The 24,571-nt window shown below is 41.8% G+C and overlaps 1 protein-coding gene across 6 annotated transcripts in view; it reads left to right on the plus strand.

The window, feature by feature from the left end:
- Positions 1–24,571, plus strand: part of usp25 (ubiquitin specific peptidase 25) — a 33,773-nt gene that overhangs the window by 7,608 nt on the left and 1,594 nt on the right. For 3 of the 6 annotated variants that reach the window (XM_029174579.3, XM_029174578.3, XM_041073888.2), the window contains 18 exons: positions 7,701–7,838; positions 8,489–8,565; positions 8,706–8,779; positions 9,196–9,347; positions 9,791–9,918; positions 10,018–10,113; positions 10,243–10,407; positions 10,591–10,829; positions 11,237–11,307; positions 11,574–11,802; positions 12,050–12,307; positions 18,100–18,239; positions 20,228–20,401; positions 21,029–21,124; positions 21,697–21,875; positions 22,459–22,537; positions 22,722–22,801; positions 23,113–23,236. In XM_029174579.3, the coding sequence (XP_029030412.1) occupies positions 7,701–7,838; positions 8,489–8,565; positions 8,706–8,779; positions 9,196–9,347; positions 9,791–9,918; positions 10,018–10,113; positions 10,243–10,407; positions 10,591–10,829; positions 11,237–11,307; positions 11,574–11,802; positions 12,050–12,307; positions 18,100–18,239; positions 20,228–20,401; positions 21,029–21,124; positions 21,697–21,875; positions 22,459–22,537; positions 22,722–22,801; positions 23,113–23,236 (2,499 nt within the window). The remainder of the gene's footprint in view (positions 1–7,700; positions 7,839–8,488; positions 8,566–8,705; positions 8,780–9,195; positions 9,348–9,790; positions 9,919–10,017; positions 10,114–10,242; positions 10,408–10,590; positions 10,830–11,236; positions 11,308–11,573; positions 11,803–12,049; positions 12,308–18,099; positions 18,240–20,227; positions 20,402–21,028; positions 21,125–21,696; positions 21,876–22,458; positions 22,538–22,721; positions 22,802–23,112; positions 23,237–24,571) is intronic. The other 3 variants (XM_029174582.3, XM_029174581.3, XM_029174580.3) reach the window with 2 other exon arrangements.

Below are 24,571 nucleotides of genomic sequence, written 5' to 3' on the forward strand. Positions count from 1 at the left end.
TTTTAATGGAATTTATTTTCGAAGATTATTCCATTCAATTCAATTTTATTTATATGGCGCCAAATCACTACAAGGTTATATCAAGGCACTTTACAAGGTAAGGTTTAAGATCTTGTACAACTAAACCCAACAAATCCCCCATACAGCAAGCCTCTAATAACAGTTGGACAGCAACAGTGGAGAGGAAAATCTACCTCTCTAATGAGGAAGAAAACTCCAGCAGAACCAGGCTGGTTGTGGGTGGCCATCTGTCTTGACCAGTTGGAGTCAGGGGAGAGAGAGAGAAAAAAGCACAGCAACAACAACAACAACAAGGTACAACAGAGCACAGGCAGGATGGTCGGGCCAGGGACTGGACACAGGCAGGATGGTCGGGCCAGGGACTGGACGCAGGCAGGATGGTCGGGCCAGGGACTGGACGCAGGCAGGATGGTCGGGCCAGGGACTGGACGCAAGCAGGATGGTCGGGCCAAGGACTGGACACAGGCAGGATGGTCGGGCCAAGGACTGGACACAGGCAGGATGGTCGGGCCAAGGACTGGACACAGGCAGGATGGTCGGACCAGGGACTGGACACAGGCAGGATGGTCGGACCAGGGACTGGACACAGGCAGGATGGTCGGGCCAGGGACTGGACGCAAGCAGGATGGTCGGGCCAAGGACTGGACACAGGCAGGATGGTCGGGCCAAGGACTGGACACAGGCAGGATGGTCGGGCCAAGGACTGGACACAGGCAGGATGGTCGGGCCAGGGACTGGACACAGGCAGGATGGTCGGACCAGGGACTGGACACAGGCAGGATGGTCGGACCAGGGACTGGACACAGGCAGGATGGTCGGGCCAGGGACTGGACGCAAGCAGGATGGTCGGGCCAAGGACTGGACACAGGCAGGATGGTCGGGCCAAGGACTGGACACAGGCAGGATGGTCGGGCCAGGGACTGGACACAGGCAGGATAGTCAGGCCAGGGACTGGACACACGCAGGATGGTCGGGCCAGGGACTGGACGCAAGAAGGATGGTCGGGGCCAGGGACTAGACGCAAGCAGGATGGTCGGGCCCAGGGACTGGACACAGGCAGGATGGTCGGGCCCAGGGACTGGACGCAGGCAGGATGGTCGGGCCCAGGTACTGGACGCAAGCAGGATGGTTGGATCAGAGACTGGACACTGATGGACAGGATGGTTGGACCTGCAATCCGTTGAGACCTGTAGCTGAGGACAAAGTGGGGGAGAAGCACAACTACTGGAGAGAAAGAGACAAGGTTAGTTAAACATGATGGGATGATTATTTGTTTTTAGGCTGTGATTTTAACTGCACTGAAAACGACAATCTGGATAGAAACCACAAAGAGCCACATTTTCCATCAAAGCAGCTTTTAAGCTCGGTCCTAAGGACTCACGAGCTGGTGGATGTATGGACGAGTCTTCATGGGCAGGACAGACAGTATACATTTTCTCACGTTCGGGACAACATGGTCTCTTTAGTGAGACTTGACCGATTTTATGCTTTTATGCAACATCAGCGACACCTGTTTCATCAGACCCGTTGGTTTTAGTGATCATGCCATGGTTTTATGTCATGTTTTTATTACCAACATAAAGCATAGGAGCGCATACTGGCATTTTAACAACCCACTGCTGCTGGATGAGTGTTTTAAGTTCATTTGGCAGAGTTTTAGAAACAGATAATCAGATTTTATGAGCCTGAGACAGTGGTGGGATTGTGGAGATGAAACAGTTTTGTTTACAGTACACTTTCAATGTCACAAAAGACATTACCAGATTAATGAAGGATCTAGAGATTGATATAGTGGAATTTCAGAACTTGGTCAAGTCCACAGGAAATAGGGGACACTTTGAAGTCCTCAAATCAAAAAAGGCAGCTCTTGCCAGCCTATTGGGCACCAGAACGCTGGTCCGATCTAGGTTTCAGAGCGTGACTGACATGGATGCGCCTTCCAGATTTTTTTTCGGCCTGAAGAAACCCAATGGTCCGAGTAGGTCAATCCATAGCCTGCGATCCACTTTAGGAGACATCATGGAGGAGCGTGGTGACATCAGGAGAAGGGCTGTGAAGTTCTACAGGGACTTTTATCACAGCGAGTATGCTTAGGATAAGGAGCGCATAGATGTCTTCTGTGGGGATCTTTCTCAGGTTGGTGCCCTCGACATGGACATTTCTCTGCAGGAGCTTTCTACAACTTTGCAGAGCATGAAAGAGCGAGAGCTCCAGGGTTGGGCGGCCTCTCCGTGGAGTTATACAAGACGTTCTGGTGTGACCTCATATTGGACTTTCTGTTGTTCATGAGAGTCTGGCAGAGAACTCCCTGCCTCTCAGCTGCGGATGGGTCGTCCTGACATTGCTACCCAAAAACGGTGACCTTCGGGATATCAAGAACTGGCGTCCTGTCTCTCAGCTGTGTATTGACTAAAAGATCCTGTGGCCAACAGGTTGCGGGAGGTGATGGACCAGATCATAGTATAGACTTGGGTTTGATTTTGCTTGACCAAGAAAAAGCTTTTGAGTTGAGCACCCATACCTCTGGAAAACTCTAGAGAGGTTTGGTGTCAGCTCTGGACTCATTGCTATGGTCAGGGTTTTGTACCAAGGCATTGAGAGTGTACTGAAGATCAATGGTGGGCTAAGTGCTCCTTTTAAAGTAGGATGAGGCATCAGACAAGGCTGCCCCTTCTCAGGGATGCTGTACGCCCTATCTATTGAACCTCTTATGTAATTATGTACATTTTGTTTTATCAGCCTATGCAGATGACGTTGTTGTTGTTCTTATCAGAACACAACATGACATACACGTTAGAAGAAACTGTTAAACATTTTAATGAAGTATCGTCTGCCAAGGTGAACTGGAACAAGAGTGGAGCCATAGCAGTTACAGTAGAAGCTGAAGAACTGGTCTTCCTGGGGGCCTCCTCTGAAAGACAGGAGTTTTAATACTTGGAGGTTCATCTTGGCAATGAGGAACACGTTATGAAGAACTCGGATGGTGTTGTAGAGAAGGTGGAGGGGATGTCCTACAGGGGGAGAACTTTCATAATCAACAACTTAGTGGCCAGTGGGCTCTGGCATCGCCTGGCCTGTGTAGAGCCTCCTCCTGACCTCCTAAAACTGCTCCAGTCTAAGATTGTGGATTTCTTCTGGGACCGGCTTTACTGGCTGCCCCAGTGCGTTCTGTTCCTGCCTAAGGATCAATGGGGCCAGGGGTTAATTCACCTGTTTAGCAGGGTGTCCGCCTTCAGATTACAGTTTGCCCAAAGGTTCCTATGTGGCCCTGCTGACCTAGTCTGGAGACCTTAACCTGGTCTAGTCTGGAGATCTTAACCTGGACACTGCCCTGTTTTTAATGGACACTAGTGTTTTTAATACTACAGTTTTATCTCCCTTTTTATCAGAGTGTTTTCAGGTCTTAAGGACTGTTTCAGTGGAGGAGGCTGGAGCCCTCTGTCTCGCTCCACTGGCTGCTGATGAAGCCTCTCATTTACAAAGCTCGGCTGGAGGTTCAGGACGGCATTATTCCTGGACTAACACATGCTCTGATTGCTGCTGGATTAACAACACTGCGTCACCTTGTGGATGTAGCTGATCCTGATTTGCGGGACGTACAGGCAGTGACTTGTGCCTTAGGCTTCAGATCGACCCGTGTTCTTGGGATGTTCCTGGACCTGCTACTGAGGAAGCTGACTGCCGATGAGTGTGAGATGCTGCAGGACTACTATGGTGGTGCTGAGAGCCCAGATGAGGGGGATCCTTTTCCTGAGTTTGGTTTTAGCATGGTCTTTAGAGACTCCAACTAGGTGCTTGACCCGTACACTCTAACTGGCAAAACAATGTACGGCTCCTGTGTCAAGGTGCTGAATAAGAAAAAGCTCAGCAGTTTGGAGGGGAGACTACAGTCGTAGCACTTCAAAGCGACCACCTTTTTTACCGCAGTACGTGCGCGTCGCCAGCGCGCCACGGGTGCGTCCCCGACTAAGGATTTTTAATCCTGCAGCAAGCTGAAAAAAATCAGGGTGCTAGTCTCGTTTTAACCACCAGGTGGCGCAAAGATGTGAGGTCAGACTGTTCATTTCTATTTGTGTCTGCACATTAAGCACAAAAAACGATAGCATGGTATTGTATCATTAAATGTAGAGTAGTTCATTTTATATTATATTTAAATTTTTTTATAAATTAATTATTATAAATAGTATAGATTATTATGTGCCTTTGCTCGCTAGTGTGGGCTAGTGTTTGTTGTCAATTGCCGAAGCTGCTGATGTTTTTACACAGTTTTCAGGCCAGCCGAGAGACACAGTCCCTCCTCCAGCCAATCCAATAGAATAATATAAGTATAATAACATAAAATAGGAATCTATATTTATTCATCAATCTGTGTTATAAATGTATTTTATATGCATATTTGCACTCGTCTTCTGGTGTGTTGATCATGAGGAAAAAATACAAAACAAACTGGATTCGTTTCATTTCGTCCTCTCTTTATATGAGCGACAAACGGAATTCAAGTGTTGTTGTTTTTTCGACACAAGGCACGGAGTTGGATTTAAAGCAGATTTTTCGTTTTGAGAAAAAAGCAGAGAACGAAAAACCAAGTCGTTCTCTCGTTATAGCAGCGCTTAAGTTTAACCAAACTCTTAAAATTTAATGACCTATAGTTTGCTCTGACTCTGAATGAAAAGCCCTTATGACAGATGATGTGTCCAGGTAGAGCTTAACCAGAAATGTATGCATGTGATAATGCAGGCAACGAGAGAATCGGGGAAGTGGCGTCACCGTCTGAAGCAGACAGTGATGTGACGTTCCAACGATGGTGCTCATAGGCAGATGACTTTGATCAAGTTGTCAATGCGCGCTAGTGTTTGTTGTCAAATGCTGATCTCGCTGCTGCCTTTATACAGTATGTCCTCGTGTGTAAGTACTGTGTCGGGTCTGTGTACGTTCTACGTTTGATTTCCCCCTCTAGAATAAATCAAGCCGTTTTCTAGGTAAATTGTCCAGAAAATAAAATACAAAGAACATCCGCTTCCTTATTTGTCTTGATATAAGCGAAAAACGGAATTTAATCACAGCACCGTGTTAAAACCAAATAAACGAGCTAATTTAATTAGACTTAAAGCCGTTTCCCGTTTTCTCGTTTTGTGGAAAAAAAGATTTTATTCTGGGGGACAAATCAAACAGTTGGAACATACACGGACCGTTTTCTGTTTCTCAATTAAAAAGAAACAAACGGCATTTATTCAAGGCAGCGTGTTAAAAACGAAAAATCGAGCTGAAAAGATTTAAAGCCGCTTTCCGTTTTTTCATTTGGTTTCAACGATTTGGTGCAATTAAACAGTTAAAACACTAAGACATAGGCAATGTGCCCTTTAAACGGAAGCTGCAGTATTATACTTTACCGTAATGACATTTACCACAATATCTGCAGAAAAACAATGTTTTATTACACAGGCAACACAGTGGATTAGGAACTCGCTCCGCGCGAGTTACGGCGTCTGATGCTGATTCAGTTCCAAAAGCAAACTTCAAACCCCACCCCCTACTACGTATTGGCACAGAGACATTAACATATTGTCTCCACTCAGTCAATAGGTGTAAAATACTTTAGCTCCGAGAAAAAGAAAAAGCTCCATGGGAGATCGGGCGCGTGATCAGCTGCACCTACAGCTGTGAGACGCCAAAACCTTTCACTTGACTTTTTTAAACGGTCTTCTTATGGTATTTAACACAGGTCTGGCAGACTACCACTGCTAACGTGTAGAGAATATCATATAATAAAAATAAATAAATTGTTTCTCTGCTGCTACAGCCTCGGCTGTGTTGGGTTGTTAGTATCCCTTTCACCTGTACCATATGAAATGTGTTCCTACGAAGTTGATCAGCCGCTTTCAGAATCAGAATCGTTTTTATTCCCCAGGTTTAAAAAGGGCAAACATTATTTTTATTTACAAAAAAAAAATAAAACGTTCACATGTGATTTGTCTGCTTTGATGTAGACAAAACTCTTGAAAGCATTTTACTTTACATTCCGTTTATTTTGTTAGTCTCACTTTCATATCTGTCTGATAATAAAAGTGGGCGGGGCTATTAGCCCCGTAGCAAAGGTAAGCGCTGACTGTGGGGGCTGGGCGCATCAACATACAGGACAAAGACCTGTGTTCCTCTGCCACAGCCTCCTCTTTCAGCCTGTTGTAATTGCAAATGCTGCACTGAGCTCTCTTTTACTTTGATGAGTTTTGTGTCTACGTGAAAGCGGGGCAGAACAACGTCCATGCATGCGTCACGCTGAAAGCGGCTGGTGAACCTCTTGGGAACATGGCTCTAGCTCTGCAATGACTAGTGGTACAGGTGAAAGGGAAAATAACGAAATAAACGGAATATAAAAAGGAAACACTTTCAAGCGTTTTCTGTTTATATTTTTAATGCACATTTAATAAAACTGTACTATCGTTTTTTCGTAATTTTTGGTGACATGACAGTGCAAACCGTATGGGATTTTTTTTGATAAACAGCTGGTTAACTTTGTAGGAACATGGCTGTAGCTCTGCAATGACTTTATGTGGTACAGGTGAAAGGAGGAATAACGAAATAAACGGAATATAAAACGGAAACGCATTCAAGCGTTTTCTGTTCACCCAAACTTGATGGGTGTACAGTCATCTTTTCAGAAAATTTTTAGCATTTGCATGTTGTTGTAAATGAATAACGAAATCAACAAAATCTACGTTTAAAAAAAACAGTGAAGAGTTCCGTGTCTACATGAAAGCGGGCAGAACAACGTCCGTCTATGACTCACTGCCGAATGCGGCTGGTGAACCTCTTGGTAACATGGCTGTAGCTCTGCTAAATAATACAGGCAGCCAGCCCTATTAATCATTTGTTATTTTCGTGTATGCCAAAATATAAAAATGTTCAGTAATTACAAGTTCTGCTTCCACCGGGATTCGAACCCGGGGTAAAAAATAGACACGTCAAGGCTGTTAACAATAAACAAACCATTACACCACGGAGGCGTTGTGACTTAGCTCTACATGGGCCTATATAACATAAGTATAAGACAGCCTCATAAAGGCCAGTGTGGGGGTTGATCGCCACCTATAGGCCAAATAGACGCAACACAGCTCCAACGCGCTGAAAACCCGGTGATACCGCGCTGAAAATGCAAACAGATTGCCGTAAAGGCTGACACATTGAAGTGCTACGACTGTACCAGTTTCCATCCAGACTCAGCCAGTGTGGAGTGTACTCTCAAAAGGACTGTGGACCTACAGTGGAGGATTCTACATGGAATCATTGCCGTGAACTCCTTCACTGGGAAGATCAACCCAGGTTGTCCCTGCACCTGTGGGCATTGTGGTGAAACAGATACTGTGTTTCACTGTTATATGGACTGTACACGACTGGCTGAGCTTTTTAACTTTTTATCTGGTGTTTTTAATGCATTTAATGAACTGTGGACTGTGACTGGTTTTATCTTTGGTGCTGGCTACAGCAGAAAAAATGCTGAGAAGTGGCAACTACTAAACTTCCTGTCTGGTCATTTACAAGACCAGACAGGTGAGGGACTGTATGGTGGTGTCTGTGTCCCGCGCTCTGTTCAGGGCCAGAGTGTGGGGTGGATTTTAAATTTTACAAGATAGCCAATAATCTACTGATTGATACTGTTCAATTCACTTAAACGTTACTAGGAGCACAGGAACCTGCCGTTCATGCAGGAGCTGAGGAACCTCTTCTCCCTCATGGTTGGATCCAAGCGAAAATATGTGGATCCATCAAGAGCTGTGGAAATCCTCAAAGACGCCTTTAAGTCCAGTGAGTCACAGCAGGTAAGCCTCTTGTTGTTAGGTGTAACTGCAGTTCCACAAGAAGTTGGGGCTCTGTGGGAAATCTACAAAAACAGAAGTAAAAGATTAGCGAAATTTAGAAACCCAAAAAGAAAGGTAGAATCATTGAGTCAAAAACCAAGAACAGAAATATTTAGAAATCGATGGCAACAATATAGCTTGGCACAGTTTATCAGAGTATAGCATCTTTTAACAGTTGATACTAAGGTGATCAGCTGCTGGGCTTTTGTCAATGACATTCTTTGTCTTGTCAATTTTGATTGAATGAATTTTGGTGAATTTTTGGTGGTGTCTCTGCAGAGGTTGGTTGAGATTTGCTGTCTAGCCAGTGCATTTACCGGCTATTCCTGTAGTTAACCCTTAGATCAGACTGGTATTAACGTGAACTACCAGGCAGCGATGACATTTTTAATATAGTAAACATAGTAGGTGAGTTCACTTTAAACCTTTGCAGTTTGGGAATAGCTCCATGAAGCCTGCTCCCTTCACATTCAAAGTTGAGTGACTGAACTTAGCATTGATTTAACAGGACACACAGTTATAGTTTATTCCTATAATCTCCTTGTTACCTGACTGTCCGAATGGAATTCCTGTAATTGGTAGTTTTGTACGTTCTGTGTTTTATTCAACAGCAGGATGTGAGTGAGTTCACCCACAAGCTGCTGGACTGGCTGGAGGATGCTTTCCAGATAAAAGCAGAGGAAGACAGGTAACCACTGGTCTTCAGACCTAAATGTTACTGTCACTATAATTAAAAATATCTATGGTTATAGATTTTCAATATTAAATTTTTTAAATAAGCCTGGCCTACATTTCTAAACATGAACCTTTTATGTATTTTGTTTTCAGGGAGGGTGAGAAGCCAAAGAACCCCATGGTGGAACTTTTTTATGGTCGTTTCCTTGCTGTGGGTGTCCTGGAAGGTGGGATAAAGTGTGAAATTAAAACCAATAAGGAGGAAGAGGGCTAGCTAGAGAATTAAGAGATTCAACATAAGGATGGTTGTGAATGCATCTGCCACAAGCCACATCCACAAGTCCTTGCTCCTAGTAATGAAAGATGACCTTGTTGTAATGAGATGTGGTCCATGTAAATGAGTGGAGCAGTTGCATTGATTGAGTAAGACCTTGACGGCTGACTGACATTGCACTTATTATGCGTGACAATACTGGCCCAGAGACACCAAATGCTGGGCCAGTAGACTTATGCAGATGAGGCGTTAGGGTCATTTTATATGTAAAAGCAAAACCCTGTAATTTGGTTTGAACAGTAGATGATCTTCTCCCTCTGAAATGTTATTTTTTGAGTGTTCATTATTTCTGTTGCATGTGTATTACAGGAAAACAATTTGAAAACACAGAGATGTTTGGGCAGTACCCCTTGCAGGTAAATGGCTTCAAAGATCTCCATGAGTGTCTGGAGGCAGCAATGATTGAGGGCGAGATCGAGTCCCTGCACTCGGCAGAGAATTCTGCCAGGTCTGGTCAAGAGGTTAGTGCTGAAAGTGGATGACAACCTGTGTTTTCAGTAAAGCAGAACAACGTAGATGGAACTTTACACAAGTTGCACACACAAACCTCACAAACATTCAAACCAAGATGCGATTATGCGACGATCCTTTCCAAATAGCTGACCCCTTTTGCCTTTTGGTGGCACCTGAGCTATTCTTGTTTTGACCTCTGCTTTGCTGCAGTCTTGCCTAAACTGTCCCACAGCAGCTGGCAACAGCTAATTAACAGACCAGTACTCAGCTGGGTATGACACCAGCCATCAGCACAAGCCAAATAAAGTATAAGGAAGAGAATAGGATATCATCCAAACCAGTTAACAGAGAGGCTTCTTTCTCCTTAAAGTTGTATTATCTTCACCAAACTTTATACTCTATCATGAGAGAAAGTTGATAATCATAACATCAAGGTGTAATTGTCTTTCAGCACTGGTTCACAGAACTCCCACCCGTGTTAACCTTTGAACTGTCAAGATTTGAGTTCAACCAAGCACTAGGGAGACCTGAGAAGATTCACAACAAGCTTGAATTTCCTTTTATGCTCTACATGGATAGGTGATTTATATGGATAATAACATAATAATGTAATTAATTTAATTGTGTGTCTATCCTGTAAATAGTTGCAAACCCTGTGCTGTGAACTTTTGTTGGTAGGTACATGGACAGGAACAGAGATCTTACCCGAATAAAGAGGGAGGAGATCAGGAGGTTGAAGGAGCATCTGACGCTGCTTCAGCAACGCCTGGAGAGGTACGACTTGTCAGCAGCTTCATGTTTGTCCATAGTTTATAATGTCAGTAAGGAGTAATTTATTTCTTTGTCTCGTATTATGGATTATTTGTCCATATGTCTGTGAAGCTCACTCTGTTTTTTTCTCAGGTATCAGAGTTATGGCTCTGGCCCAAAACGGTTCCCCTTGGCAGATGTCCTCCAGTATGCTATGGAGTTTGCCTCCAGTAAACCTGTGTGTACCTCCCCAGTGGAAGACATTGACTCATCAGCACCTCCTGGTGGCACAACAGGAATACAGCTTCCCCCACCAAGGCAGGTTTCCACCTAGCAGGCGCACCTAAATCTTTCTCTTCTTACTGTCACTTTCGGATGGATGGAGGGATGGATGGAGGGAGGGAGGGAGGATTAGTATTGCAATTATTTTAACGTACACATTTTTGTCAGACTAGGCTTTTGTATGAATTTTGTTTATCTTGTATACCTCTTATCATGCAGCTCAGCTGAGCAGGACTCCTTGCCTCCACTAGAGAGCTCAGGCCCTGCCTCAGGTCCCAACACAGCTCCAACTGCAGTCCAGCAGCAGAGAGTGCCCATTCATAAGCCCTTTACCCAGTCCCGACTTCCACCGGACCTTCCCATGCATCCTGCCCCACGTCACATCACCGAAGAGGAGTTAAGGGTACTTGAAAGCTGCTTGCATCGTTGGAGGAGTGAAGTAGAAAATGACACTCGTGGTACGTCTGCCTTTACAACCAATGCAACACTTTTGAATTTTGCTCCCATTTTTTTAGATGAACTCAAAGATCTAAGACATTTTCTACATACACGATGCTGATTAGACAGCATGATTATTGTACTCGTGTGCCTTAGACTTGCCACAATAAAAGGCCACTCACACACAATACCACAGATGTCGCAATTTTTTTTATATATAAAGCATGCAATTGGCATGCTTTATATATAAAAAAAATACAAAAAAAAATACATACATACATACATACATACATACATACATACATACATACATACATACATACATACATACATACATACATACATACATACATACATACTTACATACATACATATTCAATTAAAATTGCACTTACTAATTGGTTACATCTGCTGGTCCTCCCTTCAGATCTGCAGGGCAGCATAGCCAGAATCCACAGAACCATTGACCTGATGTACACTGACAAATCTATGATGCAGGTAAGTAAAACATTTTGTGCAATTTTATCTTTGATCATGATAAACATTTTAATTATCCAACAAACCTCAGCATGTAACCAGTCTAATAACTAACCCAGGGGTTCATGTACTGTCATGATGTATCATGATTTAAAGGGTATTATTCAATAAATGGGCATAAAGTATACTGCACTATTGCACTTTTAATATATTGTACATCTCACTAACTGTAATATTACAATCCTCAATATATAGATAATTACCCTTTTAGCTTTCTGTTTTTTCAGGTGCCATACAGGCTTCATGCAGTTCTAGTCCATGAAGGTCAGGCCAGCGCAGGCCACTACTGGGCTTATATTTACGACCCACATCAACGTTGCTGGATGAAGTACAATGACATCTCGGTCACCAAGTCGTCCTGGGAGGAGCTCGTCAGGGACTCGTTTGGAGGCTACCGTAATGCTAGTGCCTACTGTCTCATGTATATCAATGACAAGAAGCCCTTCCTCATAGAAGGTACGCATGGTATTTTACTGTAGATGGTTGTACACTTCAATACCCATGTATTAGGCTGATGAGCATTGCTCATTAATGTCGCATAATATTAATAATAATCAAAGCTGGATATACAATACATTCAGGTAGCTGGTTACCGAAAATATTGATCTTTGTTAAAATGTCAAGCAGTGGCTCTACTGAAAGACCATGTTCATTGCAGACCAAATATGTCTTTTATGATGTTGACCCGCTCTGTTACTTGCAGAGGAGTTTGATAAAGAAACAGGACAGATACTCAGTGGCATGGACAAACTGCCTGCAGACCTGAAGCAGTATGTAAAGGAGGACAATGAGCTATTTGACAAGGAAATTGAAGAGTGGGACATCCTACAGGCCCGCAAGGCCCAGCAGGAGAAACTGGCTTTGGCTACCGCAGCCGCTGCCTCAGCAGCATCCAGCACCTCGACTTCTTCCTCTTCCCCTCAGCCTATGAGTATTGAATCCAGCACTCCAGACAATGCAGGTCAGGGTAATGACACACAATTGTATAATACATTGATTGCTTCTAGCATTCACTGTATTGTTTTTTGAATCTTTATAGTTTATTATTCCGTACGTTTTTCGGCATGTAAATAGTCTTGCATACTTTCAGGTACAGAAACCATTCAACTATCAAAATGTTCAGCTTTTTCAGGAGAGGGGTGCTATTATTTGTCTCATTCATATGTTTCATATTTTCCATGTTATTAAGCTATTAAGTTATTTTTTCAACTTTTTTCCTATTGAAATGAATGGAAACAACTTTTCAATTTAATTTTTAAATTGCGACTGAGGCCACAATTCTTACTCCTCCAACCTAAAACTCACACCAGTTGCTCATTGAAGCCTTGGCACTCATAAAGGGACGTTATTTTTGTGATAACCATTAGGTTTTTTTCTGTAACAACCCAGTTAAGCAGGGGTGCAAATCAGCTTCAGTTCAACTGTCTGAGCTGATCTGTGGAGGTTCCTGCCTTTGGAGAACCGTCTCCATGAAAACGGCGCAGCTGCAGTTAATGAGTGGCTGAGCTCAGTAACAGTTTGACTGAGAAGTCAAAGTCTTAATGCTCAGTGTCCACAACAGCTCTGTATATATTACTAATGAGCAAATTATATATCTATGCAAATTTGTAGCACAATGCCTGTGGGTAATGCACCATGACAGAGGGACCCTTGCAATGATTGGTAAATGACCTTTGCATTAAACATTTACATCAGAGTTGCTCCTTAAAATCTGTTGTAAATATTAGCTTTTTGTTCAATAACAATATTAAAAGTAACTAAGTAATTAAGTATTTTAAATAAGTATCTCTTTTAATCAGAGAAGGCTCTTCAGCTTTGTCCTTTTACTTATAGATACAAAGATTGACACAAGATTTTGTATAAAATATTAACATTTGCCTTCATTTTACACATTTGAAACTTCAACAATCAAGTCTTCCCTTAATAAAATAAATATTTAGCAAGACCTAAGCTATGCCAATTGACAAATTGTGCAGCTAACTCGTATGCTAACTTATAAGTGAGAGTATCTGCGTCTCGTACTCTGCACAACCTGAGATATTTCTGTTCATGTGGAGAGACAAGAAGGAATTGTCTCCTTTTGGGTGCTTTCTTAGCAGAGTGCAAAACCAATTTATTTTTCACGTATCCAATGAATCACTGCACCCTGAGGGTCAATCCCACGCACATTCTCTCAAACAACAAGAGCACATAACAAACACACATAAACAGATGGCCAAATTAATTTCGAGTTATAACATTACTTAAATCCTTACTTTAACTATAACACTATAAACACAAGAGCGGCTTTTTTACCCATAAGCTTTAGCAGCTCAGGGCGGGAATAACCCCCCTGGGCCACTATCACGTGCTAAAATAATAAAATGCTCATTGAAGCCTTAAGTGAAGTTATTTTTGTGATAACCCTTGTGATTTTGCTATAACAAGCTCGCTACTGTAAGCAGTGTTGGAAATCAGCTTCAGTACAACTGATTGAATTGATCTGTGGAATTTCCTGCCTTTGGACAACCATCTTCTTGACAACGGCACTACTGTTCTACTGTTCTCCTCTGTGTAGCTACATGACAATGAAGCAAAAGATGATGGAATCGTTTGCTTGAATCTGGCAACAACGTTGTCAGCCATGTTACTAGAGAGCAGAGAGGCTCCGTCCAACGTGTTTGCAGGGCACCACCTAGACAACCAGCGGTGGAGCGATGACAGCCGGCTATACATGTCACCGCTGGTCACATTGGGGAGGGGTCCAGAGAAAACTACAGAGTCCGACATTGTTTTGGCGAACGAACACACAGACTCAATGTTAGTTTTAGTGACTTTCGATTGGCGTAACCAGGCGTCATTAGCTCCTGCGTGTATTATGATCTTAGCATACTTACACCTATCCTTAGACAGGAGCTTAAGATAAGACTCAATGTCGCCCGGTCTGGCCTCAAGCAAACACTTAACGCTGGACTGTCTAACTTCACGTTTCAGACTATGTAGTCACCAATGTAGTCACCTAAAGCTAGCTTTTTCATGATTTTCAACGATGCACTTTGGTCACCTATTTAATCTGTCACCTTTTTACGTTGGTGAACTTTTTAATCTTACTCATCTTTTTAATCTTTGTCTTCTTTTTACCTTGGTCAACTTTGCAACCCTTACCATCTTTTTACCTTGGTCAGCGTTTTAATCATTGTTATCTTGTCTCATCGTTTTGTCGAAGTCACCATCTTGATGTTAGCAACTTATCAGCGTTTGGCATCTTTTCGTTAACAGGACAGCCCACGTAATTTCTCAGAGAAATTACTTTTTCTGGTTCCTTTTCTTATTATTCTGCCCCGTTTTCTGTTTAGATTCATCGTTTCAACACTTCGTTGTTCAACTGTCTAAATGTGTGTCATCTTTAGGAGTTGGGAGCTATTAATTTTCACATTTTCAGCTTTTCAACTTTTAATGTTATTCAACTTTTTTCATCGTTTTTTTTATAATGGTCGTCTATAGTAATAATCGTTCAACTTTTTGTCAACCTCCCTCTTTTCATCAGCTTCTGTCATCGTCATACTTTGGTGTAGAAATGTCATTTAAACCTTAAAAGCGTCTATCATCGTTCAACTTTCTCCTTGTAAATCAGTGTCCTCATATCTTTTATAGTTTTCGACTTGTGAGCGTCTAAATATCGTATGATCTTCAGCGTTATAAGTGTGTATTACGTGAGCTAGAGTGCGTGATGTCACGGCCAGAATTGTTTATTTAGCCTGTCACTATAGTGACAGCAATCTTAAGACCTCAAATCTTAAGACCTCAAATTTAAACCAGTTGCTCATTGAAGCCACGGGATTCATACAGAAGGAGAGGCTCAGAATCGCTGACTGATTTCAGCAGGGTTTCAGCAGGACTTCTCATGATCCACCACTGTGACATATTCAATGAGTAGCTGCCTTGGTATCGCCCCCTAAGCCTCTGCTGAGAAATGTGTAGCAATGGTGCATTGATCCACCAGGTGGAGCAGTGACGTGTGATCCAGGCACATACAGTCAGGACCATAAATATTTGGACAGAGACACATTTTTTCAAATTTTGTTTCTGTACATTACCACAGTGAATTTTAAATGAAACAACTCAGATGCCATTGAAGTGCAGACTCTCAGCTTTAATTCCATGGGTTGAACAAAAAGATTGCATAAAAATGTGAAAAACTAAAGCATTTATTAAACACAATCCCTTCATTTCATGGGCTCGTAAGTAATTTGACAATTGACTTCCATGCTATTGCATGGGCAGGTGTGGACAATTCCCTTGTTATGTCATTATAAGTGTCATCAGTAAAACACTGTGGAGGCAGTGTGATGGCCTGGGAGCGTGCATGGCTGCTAGTGGCACTGGGACACTAGTGTTTATTGATGACGTGACACAGGACAGAAGCAGCCGAATGAATTCTGAGGTGTTCAGAGACATACTGTCTGCGCAGATCCAGGTGAATGCAGTCAAACTGATTGGGCGGTGTTTCATAATACAGATGGAGAAACGACCCAAAACATACAGCCAAAGCAACTCAGGAGTTTATTAAAGCAAAGAAGTGGAATATGCTTGAATGGCCAAGTCAGTCACCTGATCTTAACCCAATTGAGCAATTTCACTTGTTGAAGACTAAACTGCAGACAGAAAGGCCCACAAACAAACAGCAACTGAAAGCCGCTGCAGTAAAGGCCTGGCAGAGCATTCAGAAGGAGAAAACCCAGCATCTCGTGATGTCCATGAGTTCAAGACTTCAGGCTGTCATTGCCAACAAAGGGTTTTCAACCAAATATTAGTAATGACCATTTTATTTTCAGTTATTTCATTTGTCCAATTACTTACGAGCCCATGAAATGAAGGCATTGTGTTTAATAAATGCTTTAGTTTTTCACATTTTTATGCAATCTTTTTGTTCAACCCATGGAATTAAAGCTAAAAGTCTGCACTTCAATGGCATCTGAGTTGTTTCATTAGAAATTCACTGTGGTAATGTACAGAAACAAAATTAGAAGAAATGTGTCTCTGTCCAAATATTTATGGTCCTGACTGTAGATATACTCTTAGACTTTAAACAGATGAGTCTTGTAACCCACCTGATTCAAGTTGAAAAAACAACTCAATAAAAAAAAAGCATTCTAAAAAACATGTTCAAAAATAAAGTTAAAAAAATATGTTAACTCCTATTTTGGACACAACTATTTCTACTATTAATTGAGTATTGGTGTCATGTTCCTCTGCCTGTAAACCTTAACAACTGTTGGAAAGCAACATCTGTGATTGGATGGTATGAAACTAGAATTACTACTCACAGGTAATCTATGCAATCCTAAACAGATTCATGTCATAAAGAAAACTTGATCTTGACTTTAAAGAAATAGATGAACACTTAGAGATAAGTTGAAATGAGATTGATGATAAACCTGCGGACGTGGCAAATTCTCCCATAAGATAATAAGACTATGTACAAGCATTATTGTAAAAAAAATACTGATGAATAGATATTGTGAATTGTTCACTCCACTCATACAATCAGGGTGTTGTGCTGTGCAGTTAGTTTAAAGTCTAAATTCCCCCATACAGCATTATGTTAACAAAGTCTTGATTTGACAGCAATCTTTAAAGTAATGGAACCCTAAAGGATTATCTTGTTAAGCAGTTCACAAATATATCTGGTTCTAATGACTTAGGTGAGGATATCTGACAGTCGAGTCATGTCAACTGAATCTGCAGCAGAAGAGTTTGTAGCTTCCACAGGTTGTGGGGAAGGTTATTCACACCTACTCAGTCGTTTGTCCACCTAACAAGCCAGTTCTTTACAAGTGTGAAGTGTGGACTTTGTCACTTATTAGGTAATTCTGGCTGGTTGAAAAAAAAATGGTCAAGTCAATTTAGTGTTAATCAATATAAGTACAGTAGTAAGTAAGTAGTAAAATGATTCAATTCTAATTAATCAAAAAATATCTATGTGGTCTATCAATGTTTGTGGGCAGTTTTATTCAAAACTATGATTTTCAGTTTTAAATTTAAAAGGGACTCCTGCTGCACATAAAGCAGGTTTAGTTGTTTCTTCAATACTAAATCAATGATTAGGTACAGTTTAACCAGATCTTTTTTATGTTATTAATACAATACTAATCTTCAACATTAATTCACTGATAGTTTGTTAAGGCATAAAACATTGATTTAATGTTTATTCTGTGTGACTCTGTTTTTAAAAAAAACAAACAGCTATAGTTTTTGTACTTATTCTAATAAACTTGGTTTATTATATAATAGTATTTACTGATCCTACATTGGGGAAATGTTCTTGTTAAGCAGCTCACAGAAGGAGAAACAGTAAAGGTAGTTTAGGAGGAAGCCTTAAAGGGGGTGAGCACCATTAAGACCTGTGTAATGCACAAAGACTCAAACTTAGAGATCTAGGTTTGAGTCTTGTCTTTGGCACTTAATTTTACAGCAACCTGAAAAACCCGTACGATGAGTATTATAATATGGCAGTGCTGGAAATAATGGTGGCCACACAAAACATTGAGGATCCCAATTTGGATATTTTCACATAAGGGTCTACTCACTTTTGTGAATTAAGGCATTAATGGCTGTGTGAAATGTTCATTGTTATACAAGCCGTACAGTAACTATTGTACTTTGTAGCAAAATGTCATTTTAGTGTTGTGATGTGTCAAGATATATTAAAGTATGTACCAAAATGTGAGGGGTGCACTGACACTGTCCTAACACAGTTTTGTTCTCCCATAGTGCCCCAACATGACCCAGAGTACATGGAGCAGCCATCACCTACAAATGACTCGAAGCACCTGCAGGAGGATACAGAAAGGGCTATTTTCAGGGTTGCTGCTGATCAGGAAGAGAAAAGCCCTGAAGCGCTATTAAGTGCTGTGAGTAACCATCCAGTTGGCTTTCAAACAGTCATTTCATATTATTCTAGCCATTATTGGCTGCCATTCATGACACTCACATTAAGGTGGATCCTGCTTCTCTACAACGAAAGGGATTAACATTATCTGTTAAGGTGAATTGCCTGCAGTCTTCACTGAACGACCAATCTTAAAGGCCAGTTGAGGGCCCTGAATCCATCATCGGTTTTTCTAGCTTGTTCGGCAGATGTTCTGCTTCTCCTATACAGCATGTACCAAGCCAATTCCTACAGATCATGCTCTAATAATGAGAGAGTTTTACCTCATAAGTACTTTCAAATTCCAACTTAACCTCCTTGTTTTTGCAGTTCAATGCAAAATGTACAGCCATAGGCAGCTCCCTGTTTGGAGAATGCACTGTCCACCCAAAGGTGGTGACTCGAATCTGGACCTCAAGTTGACCTTTCGCAAGAGGATAATCAGTGCTGACTGTATTCCTCTGTGGAATTTAGTAAAACACCACTAAGGGTAAAAACCTAAGCACAAGTGGCTGTCAGGCTGATTGCTCCCATGTGAACACGGTGCCACTGGATAGCACTAGATAGATTGTCCTGCTTCTATGTCTGCCACCAGAAGATATAGTATGCCATTTCGGACAGTTTTCATCCTCATCCATTGTGCTTGGCTGGTTTGGTTTGGCTTGTGAAAATCATTAACAAAATTATGGACTCTTGGAGCCTGGAATAGTAACAAACAGGATTTGGAAGATAATGATTATGCTGAGAAAGCGTTCCTCTGCAGATTTATCCATTCTGCAACATGTCTTTCAGCCCTACTTTTTTTTTCCTAGTTTCACAACAAGTACATTACCGTTAAAATGTGTTTTCCATTAAAAGTCACACTTTTATTTACCAACATGAGTTGTAAAATGAATGGAAAATATAGTCTCATTGAAAAGGTTAAAAATAATGATTTGTATTTGAAATAATATTTTTTTTAATTCTCAAACTTTGCTCTCGTCAAAGAATCATCCATTTGCAGCAATTACAGCATTGCAGGCCTTTGGCATTCTGGATGTTAATTTGTTGGGGGTCATCTTGTAATAATCTGGGCCTTCTGACGCACAATGAGCAGACACATTGTACCATTATTACACTGCAGTGACAGTTGCTGGAAATGGGTCTCTATACACCTAAATAAATATTGCATATTGCATATTCCAATGCGTCATTTATCAGTTATAAAATAGTGGATAACAAACATGAGCTAGATCAGAAAATGACATTCAGAAATTTGTTAAATATGACTGTAGTTTTTCTGCTTATGAAAAGGGGCAACAACTAAAAAATATTTTCTATATGAAACCCTGCTCTTCAATGATTCTAAATGATGGAGTTTTGGCCTTTCACCTGTTACAGCTGTGACAGTCCTGTCCTGTTCTCTGTGGTCATCTTTCCTATAATTGCCTCAGAGAGAGCTGTGTCACATCTTTTGCCTATTCTGTGTCTGTGACCTGCTGCTTACACTGCTTGATGAGACACACACACATACACACACACACACACACACACACGCGCACACACACACACACACACACACACACACACACACACACACACACACACACACACACACACACACACACACACAGTCGGGTTTGTAATTAACGTGGGAACTTTCCATTGACATAATGCCTTTCCTAGCCCCTTTCCCTAACCATCACAAATAAAGGCAGACGTCTAATCTTTGCTCTACTCTGAACCAAAACTCAATTCTAACCTCAGCCCTAAAATCACATCTTGATCCTCAAAAAAGCTTTCGGACCGATGGGGACCTGCCAAGTGTCCCCACATTGTCACAGTGTCCTCACCTTGATAGCAAAACCATGGTTTATGGGCCCCACATCGAAGGAAAAATGTGTCCACATACACACACACACACACACACACATCTATGTTTCATGTTCCTTTACTTTACATCCTGTTTCATCTGTTACATTCTCTTTGCAGTCTGTTCCCCCTTCCTCCACCCCTCCACCCGAGGTCCTGGTGGACACCTTCCACACCCCTCCTCCTGACCTGGTCATGGAGGATGAGTCCCCTGGTCAGCGTACCGTAGAGGTGGCAGTACCTAATGTGGGGACTTTTGTCATTGAAACAGAAGAGGGGGGGTACGATGATGAGGTAGCTTTTGCCCAGACAAACACCCCATGCCCCCCACCCCTTGCCTGCTGAGACATTTTTGCTTATTTGACACTGAGGGCATTTGTGACTCAGAAAATATTTTTTCCTCACTTAATCAGACTCTTTATACAAACCAATTTAGGATTTGGCTGGAGGCTTAAATGCCACCCTGTAAACATTGACCTTTTTTTGCTAGCCTTTCTGCTTCATTGTTGTCTAAAAAGTCTCTTCTTGGGCTGGTTTGTATCTCAGCACAACAGTAGGCTGAAATTTATCATAAAATGTTGGTCTGCTGCTTCACAACGCACTGTTAAGTGGAGAAAATGTCACAGCCATACCGTAATATGCGGGGAGAGCTTCTTTCCTTACCTCCCTGCACTGTGTTGTTGCACGCTGCTGTCCTACTGATGCAATATCTTTGACAAACTATCCTGTGAGGTGTATGCATCACCCCCACCCCCATATTTTAACAATGCATGGAATGTTGAATGACGCCTGAAATGCCCTCAGTGTAGTTTGCTTTACCCTAGTGCCTCAGAGCAGGTACAGCAACATTAGCAACTGACCCTGCTCAGTTCTTCACAAGGACCTGTTATTTGTTTAACATGGTTCCTGCTTCCTGGTCAGGCTATGATGACCCCCAACATGCAGGGTGTAATAATGGCCATTGGCAAATCCAACAGCGTGTATGAACAGAATGGGCCTGAGGCTGCATTTTTTAAGGTACCCTCTGTCTCTCCTATGCATTTCCACATTCTATCTTTCATGCCAGTCCACTTTTTGAGCCATAGTAGTAGAGTTGGTATCATGTTGTTGCTTTCAAAGGTAATCATTATCATTGTATCCGGACATTTAAGTAGATGGTTATATAAATATATAAATATTGTATTAATTATTTTACTTCACTGAAGTCCAACTCTCAAACTCGGCACACATTTACGTTAAAAAAAATTTAGTTAATGGAACACATTCTCATCCAACATTTCCGTTCCTCTCAGGTGTCAGCATCATCAAGCAGTGAAAAAAAAACATTTCCTCAGTAAAATGATAAAATAATAGTATTAAATTTAATGTAGCTATTTCATAGGGAGTATAAAGGTGAACTGGTTCCGATCAGATGTGCTCTTGAATATTAATATTTTTAATCGAATTGTTGTTACTGTGAATAACTTAGGGTGCTTTGGGGGTAGGTTTGAACTAAGTATAAATGTGCAGAATCAGAATCAGACCGTGGTGTCCACGGTCCGTATCGCCTCATTTCCCATGACTTGATCCTGTTTTGTTTCCCGGGTTAGGCCATAAAACTGGAGTACGCTCGTCTGCTGAGGTTTGCTCAAGAGGACACACCCCCTGAAAATGACTACCGACTTCAGCATGTCATCGTCTACCTAATCCAAAACCAGGCCCCCAAGAAGATCCTGGAGAGGACTCTACTCACTCAGTTTGCAGACAGGAACCTGGCTTTTGATGAGAGGTAGTTTTGAAATGTTTGTGCCCTTGTCTCTATCTGTTCCTTCATTCTCTTTCCCTAGATATACAATATTGTTGCATTTTATTAAATCAACTTCTCAAAGTCGCCAGCAGAGGGATAGGAGAGGTCTTAACTCTGGTGTAGAATATCTTGAACAGCTTTCCTGTGCCATTTGTCTTTTTTATAAAACACATGTCTGTTAATGGCATTTGTTGATACACTGCCTGCAAATATCAAGATCTTTCTCCATCACTTTGATGACATTCACACCAGTTTGCCATATAATGCCCCTTCTATCTCCTTTTCTAAACTTTTCAACTCTGCTTGTTGGCCTCAATCCATATTCATGAGCTCCCTTCTTCTCTATTTTGAGCAAGATAATTAGATTTATGTTTGCATGTGACCTCAATAGGATCCTCCGGAGGAGTGTTTCACTTCTCCTCTCAGCACTAAAGAGTGATTCATTAGGCTGTGTTGAGGCCTAGGGGCAGGGTGGACCATTTCGTCTCCTGGAGTACCTAGCATTGACTCACCACCTCATCACTAACGGCACCTCTTCTTCCTGTCTCCACTATTGTCTTCGTAGATGTAAGAGCATTATGAATGTGGCACGTGCCAAACTGGACCTAATTAAGCCTGAAGAGGTCAACATGGATGAGTATGAGGTCAGCAGAAGTGTCTTTTTGGATCTTATTTATCTGAAATAGTAGACTGTCTTTAACTTATGTATTAAACATTGCCCTAGAAGCATTTGCTGACACATAGTTAATAATTTAAAATTATATTGCTTGTGTCTTTGTAGTTTTAGGAGCTTATGCATAATTCATAACTTCAGTTTCTTTTAATCAGATGTGGCATCAGGATTACAGGAATTTCCGTGAGACAACCATCTTTATGATGACTGGCTTGGAGCTCTTTCAGAAGGCCAAGTATGACAGCTCCTTTCCAGTTCTGATTTTAATGTCTTGGTTTAGAAAATCAAATTGAGCTGTGTACAACACCCAGCTCTAACCTGCAGAGGCTTTAGTCTCTGTTAAAATAATCCCTCATCTGCTGCAAACATAAACATTGAACTGCTTCCTGCAGGGGGCAGCAGTAAGCTATTTGTGGATCTGGGCTTTGTAGTGCAGCGAGTTCATCGAGTTCATCCCTTCTGTAAAAAGATCTAAATAAGACTTTGATATTAGCACAGGCTAGTGTAGCTCGTGAAATCAGTTGTTGAACATTTCCTCCTTTTCAGCTATGTGGAGGCCTTGATGTATCTGATTTACTCGTATCAGTACAACAAGGAGCTGTTGTCAAAAGGGCTGTACAGAGGACACGATGAGGAGCTTCTGGGCTATTACCGTCGAGAGTGTTTGCTGGTGAGTTCATCTATGCACTAGTTTGTGATTTATTTCAAGTAGGCTGTCAAATGAGAGGAAATGTTTATTCCAAATTGTCATATTTCTGGAGTTGCACAAAGCAAGTACGGAATGTAATAGCTTTGTGTGTAACCTGTTTTTGAACGGAAACCTTTTGTGTTTCGCAGTCTTTCCTTGTGGTCCCCTTCTCTTCTTTGTCACTCCCTTTCCTCAGTATCGAACTTCCTCACGTTGAAGTGACTCAGCAAAACTAACATTTCCTTCAGCAGTGCTATACTCAAATTGCCTTTGCTGAGATATTGCTTTGGCTTGCTCGCAGCCCACAAAAGATTCCACTGAAGATTTTTCATCTGATACTGACAGTTGAAAATCCTTTCAGCGTTGTTATGTGAGCCCCTTTTTATTTCATTCCCACCGAGCTTCAGGCTGTGGTATTATTGGTCAGGTCTGAGGGTATTTTGGTCAAATCAGCTTCATACTTGTCTTTAGCAGCCCTCTCACTGCTGCACTCAGTAACCCTACACCAGCATTGTGCTCCTAATGTAATCACTGGAGTGGGAATAGGAAGCAGGAGGGCCAGCGAGTGTAAACATATTACCATGAGACACAAACGTGTCCTCAGCTAACCTCAAACCTCAGCTCTGCACAGTCTGATCGTTCATCTCAGATCTCTGGCCAGAACCTCTGGCTCCGTCCGCTCAGCTGTTTACCTTTAGCTCTTGTTTTAATTGAAAACACTGTTAACATTGACACAGTTTAATGTACTTGGATGTTTGGCAAATGTAGCCTCACAGTCCCCCGATTCCATCCTGCCTCCCAAGTACAGCTTGTTTCTTCAGCGAGAGGAGGTCAGCGAGTTTGTCTGTGACAGTAAGGTGGTTTTTAGCCAATAGGAAAGAAAAGGGCATGTATCCACATGTATACAAGAGCCTGTAGAATTACTATTAATCAATAGTGTAAATCAACTGTGTAAAAAGAAAATGAATAGTGTTTGAATTGAAACATCAATAACAAAGTGCTTGGGCAGAGGAACCGGTAAAACTAAGTGCATTACAATTTTCCTTAACCTTCACTTGAGTCTGCTGCAGGATTTTTAAAGTGCGATGCCTGTTCTGGTGGTGTCACAGAGGGAAAGGCAAAGCTGCTGCATGAGCTGTGAAGGACAGGTGCTTGCCAATGTTCTGAACACAACAGGAAGTTTGCTCTGCTTATTAACACTGTCAGCAGTTGGTGCAGCAGTACATAGGGGCTGTGATACGTGGCCCATAAAACCCATTAAGTCGCTTTAAAAGCAGTAGAACGTTATGGCCCCGTTTTTCAGATATCTTTTTAGTG

The sequence above is a fragment of the Betta splendens genome, chromosome 14 (genome assembly GCF_900634795.4).
Source record: "Betta splendens chromosome 14, fBetSpl5.4, whole genome shotgun sequence".
Lineage (NCBI taxonomy): Eukaryota > Metazoa > Chordata > Actinopteri > Anabantiformes > Osphronemidae > Betta > Betta splendens.